At 37.4% G+C, this 4711-nt stretch overlaps 1 protein-coding gene across 1 annotated transcript; it reads left to right on the top strand.

Annotated features, from left to right (window-relative positions):
- The first annotated feature begins 290 nt into the window (after positions 1–290).
- On the top strand, positions 291–4305 carry LOC122299686 (IQ domain-containing protein IQM1-like). The gene is made up of 9 exons (XM_043110101.1): positions 291–448; positions 844–1350; positions 1443–1557; positions 1642–1707; positions 2568–2656; positions 2755–2842; positions 2977–3207; positions 3294–3395; positions 3589–4305. The coding sequence occupies exons 2-9, from the start codon at positions 881–883 to the stop codon at positions 3997–3999; spliced, it is 1572 nt and encodes a 523-aa protein (XP_042966035.1). The 5' UTR covers positions 291–448; positions 844–880; the 3' UTR covers positions 4000–4305.
- Positions 4306–4711: the final 406 nt, after the last annotated feature.

The raw sequence follows: 4711 nt of genomic DNA on the forward strand, positions 1-4711 counted from the left end.
ATACATACAACTAATTTTTCGGTCTTTTACATAATCTTATTTAGAATTAAAAATATTTTTATAAAATAATTTCTAAAAATAAAGTCATTTTATAGAAATATCTTCAATTATTTAAAACACGATTCTATAAAAAAACCATTAAAAAAAAATTGTAAATGTATTCTTACACAAATAATATTTACCCTTGTTCAAAATATTCCTTATGACCGGTCTTTCTGGTCAACTTCCTTGAACGTCCAGTGAAACCCGCGTTTTTCCGTTTGTTACTTGACTACTGCATACTTTCTGAGTCTCCGACACGCCAACTTTGAATTTTCAAACTGCTTACTTGTATAAATAAGTAAGGAGCTAGTCTGGGTAGGTGTGTTATGTGGTTTTGGACTTCTAACATTGGTTTTGAGTGAGACGGGGAAGGAAAGCTGCCAAACGCCTGATTTTGGATTTGCAGGTAATTGGCATTTCATTTACCCAATTTCATTCTCTAATCAATTGTGTTGCTTATTGATCCATTATCTTTCTTGGGTTCCAGTTTTCTGGATTTCTTGTTCATATGTTCTGTCTCAGTCTTGATTCTTGCATGAAATGAACGGAGATTTTGCTATGCCCTAATGCTTCTTCTTCTTCTTATTTTTTTCCTCTCTGGGTCGCTTGCATAATTGCATAATTTTTTTTTTATTGTCTAATTCTCTTGAATTTATTTAAAAAGTTAACTTTTGGGTTTTGAGTTCTGAATTTGAGAGAGAGAGAGAGAGAGAGAGATGGAGAGAGTATTTAGTTGCCCGTCATTTGACCCGTTGAAGGCCCAATAAATAATAACATTGGTGCTTTACTTTGATTGAGCAGGTTTGGTAATTTGGAATTTGCTACGGTTTGTTGGGCAATGGGTCTCTCTCTTTCCCTCCTCTTATCTGCGTGGAATGAAATCCTGAGGCACAAGTTTTTTGTTTTAACGGATGCAATTCAGACTGTCATTATGAGGACCCCAAGCTTTGATGGATATGACAGAGACAAGGCGTTGAGAACAACTACCTTCCATAAAGAAGATTCAGAAATCCTTAACAACTCTAATGAGTCTGATAAAATTGTTGTAGAAAGGTCAATGAGCTTTAGAAATGAGAAGTTCCAGGAGGCAGACCTTAAGAAAAACAGTTCTCATTCAATCTCTTCAATGGGTAAAAAACCGCAGATACAGAAGCCAACGCTTTTGCTCCCAGAACCAGCTGTGATATTTTTCTCTCCAAAGCCGACAAGCGAGCTTGATGCTGCTGCAACTACGCTTCAGAAAGTCTACAAGAGTTATCGGATCAGACGTAACCTTGCAGATTGTGCAGTTGTAGTTGAGGAACTCTGGTATGTTTCTCTTTTATCTCAATTTCTTGTTGCAATTTTCTCTTCAGGTGTTCTAAACCTTTGCGTTTCTAACATGAACTCAATTGTTGTAGGTGGAAGGCCTTAGACTCTGCGGCTCTTAAGCGGAGCTCTGTATCTTTCTTCGACACTCAGAAACCAGAAACTGCTTCATCACGATGGGCACGGGCTAGGACAAGGGCTGCCAAGGTACGATGTTGCAAATATAGTGGGAAAGTAGTTTTGTTATTGGAGAACCATTACACTAACAGCATTAAATCTATGTATTTGTAGGTTGGGAAGGGGCTATCAAAGGATGAGAAGGCGCAAAAATTGGCCCTACAACACTGGCTTGAAGCTGTAAGTCCACATGCTTCTGCTAGACATTCTTCTTACTTGATCTGATAATTTCATCCACCCAAAACTGTTCAAACCAAAAGTCCTAATACAGTTTTGTTTGGTTTGTTTGTTGTGCTTTTCTATATTTCCATCCAGCAGTGGATAACGGTTAAGTCTTTTCCATTAACAGTCTAAATTTATAGGAAAAAGTGCAATTTGCACTTCAAACGGAAAAAGGAAGCTTTGTACTTTGTATCCGAAGCTACTAGAATTGACATATTACACTCTCCAACTACTGAAATTAACAGTGAGCACCCTCTAGTAAGATCTAACTGTCAAGATTATGTCGTCATCTACCTTGATGGCTAGAATTGAACAAGGGTGCAAAGTGGAGTGCAAAGCACAAAACCTCTGGTAGGTTGAGGGTGCAAAGTATATTTATCTCCAATTTTATTTTGACGTAGACACTTCAGGAGTATTGGTTGCTTCGCATAAATTTCAAAGACATGCTCGTATATCCTCTTAATTCCTTTTTATGGTTGGATCGACTTTTCTTTGATATTTTTTTTTTTTTTGAATGATCAAGAGACTTTTTCAAAGATGACCACTGTACTAGATATTAGGGAACATATTTTCCAAGTCATTTTCTTAGAAGACTAAAAAGAGGGTCAAGCCTGTTTGTGACCTTTTTTGTTTTTAAAGAAAGTTCAAATCGAGCTCAAGTTTTTGTCTTTTCAATAACAGTCCCACTAAACAAGTGGTCTCTTTGCACTAATATTGTTGGATGGTAATAATAGGGTTAATTGTTAGTTTTAGTATAATTGGAAAGGAAGTAAAATCACTGAACTTACTGTGCTGTGTTGACCTTTGTTATTTTGCAGATTGATCCACGCCATCGTTATGGACACAATTTACACTTCTACTATGATGTCTGGTCTGACAGCAAGAGTACCCAACCTTTCTTCTACTGGTAAAATTACCTTCCAAACAGGATACAATTGTATAAGTTCTTCTTATCCTTCATTACCACTCATTCCTAACTTCCTTTCTCTCCTCCTATAACTGAAGGTTGGATGTTGGGGATGGTAAAGATCTAACTCTTGAAAGGTGCCTAAGGACTGATCTACAACGCCAATGCATTAAATATCTTGGACCAGTAAGTATTACTTCCCTCACCATGTGCAACCTCTGCCCAAATTCCTCATGTTAAATGTAATTCACACTTTCCCATAACCGCATGCATTTATTTATGGGTTATGATTGCTCATTCTCTGTTTTTTGCTATTGCAGAAAGAGCGAGAAGCATATGAAGTGATTGTAGAGGGAGGGAAGCTGGTATACAGGCAAACTGGGATGCTTGTTAACACAGATGAGGTTTCCAAGTGGATTTTTGTGCTCAGCACATGGAGGTCATTGTATGTGGGGCAGAAGAAGAAAGGTGTTTTTCAGCACTCAAGTTTTCTATCTGGAGGTGCTACAACAGCAGCGGGGAGATTAGTTGCCCACGATGGAGTTCTTGAGGTATATATAACATGGCACAGCACACAAATAAGGGTTATTCATTATGTTTCAGTTCAATTTTTAATCCGTGCCCCTATCTTCCTCAGGCTATATGGCCATACAGTGGTCACTATCTCCCAACTGAAGACAACTTCAAAGAATTCATTAGTTTCCTTGAGGAGCACCAAGTAGATCTCACTAATGTTAAGGTAATTACCCTAAAACGTTTGTATATGTGGTGTATGTATATACATCGTATTCATGGTACACGTACCCACTTGCATGCAAGATAAACCACACACAGATAGTTTTAATCAAATCTAGTTAGAAGTAAAACCCACCATGACTATTTTAATTGATCACTTCGGTAGAAATAGCTAATGTATACCATTTCTTCTGCAGAGGTGCGCAATAGAGGATGACTACACCTCCTTTAAACGTGCCGCTGAGGAGTCCAAACCAGAAGAGGTCAAAGTTCTCTCAACAACCACAATGTCAATTGATACGAAGGCTGATCAAGATAAGAGCTTCAATATACCCAATGCAGAAGAACTATTCAACCCGTCTAAGCGAATGTCTTGCAAGTGGACAAGCCCTGTTGGTCCTCGTATTGGATGTGTGAGGGACTACCCGATTGAGCTTCAGTCCCAAGCACTTGAACAAGTCAAACTCTCACCCAAGGTGTCACCTGGCCGCTCGGGGAACTGCGTCCCAATCCCTTCACCAAGGCCTAGCCCAAAGATCCGGGTCTCACCCAGGCTCGCATATATGGGTTTCCCCAGCCCAAGGGTACTTGTTAATGCTACAAAGTAAAACTCACAGAAGATTTCTTTTTGTAGTTTCTGTCACGAGAGCTTGAAAGGGATTCAAATTTCAAGATCTTGAGCAGGTTGTAAAGCACTTCTTGTGCTTTCACCATTCTTTCATTTGTTTTGCACCTCATTTTGTTCCTTGATATAAGTGGAAGTAACTCCTCCTCTGTTCAATATTTTTCTCCTAATGGAAAATCATTGTTCAGTTTTCTTCCACAACTTTTAGATATGCTGTCTTATCTTTTCTCACTGGCAAATAGAGTAATAGACTGATGCAAGAAGTCCAGATGTTCCATCTTTTTTTCCACATTTTGTTTGTTTTCCTTTCGGTCTATTAAATACTGCTTCATTCAACTCATGCATCAAGTCAAGCTAATAAAAACGAGTGCATGAAGTCGTGTGAGGGTTGGAATTTGGAAACGCGCACTTCCATTCACGTGGGCAAGTTGACGATGACCATTGACGAATGACTCGTGGAAGTTGACCAGTATCACTTTTTTAAAAATAATAAAGATAATATATATAAGTAAATAAATAAATATTTTTTCACATTAAAGTTTAAAAATATATATTCATCTCAATTACTCCTGAGAATAAATATAACATGAGAAGTGCTTTATATATATAGAGTATATAAAAATAAATCTAAAAATTAATATAATTTTATGTGATTTGTTATATCTATTTTACAATAAAAATAATTTTATAATGTA

This window comes from Carya illinoinensis, chromosome 16 (genome assembly GCF_018687715.1).
Source record: "Carya illinoinensis cultivar Pawnee chromosome 16, C.illinoinensisPawnee_v1, whole genome shotgun sequence".
Lineage (NCBI taxonomy): Eukaryota > Viridiplantae > Streptophyta > Magnoliopsida > Fagales > Juglandaceae > Carya > Carya illinoinensis.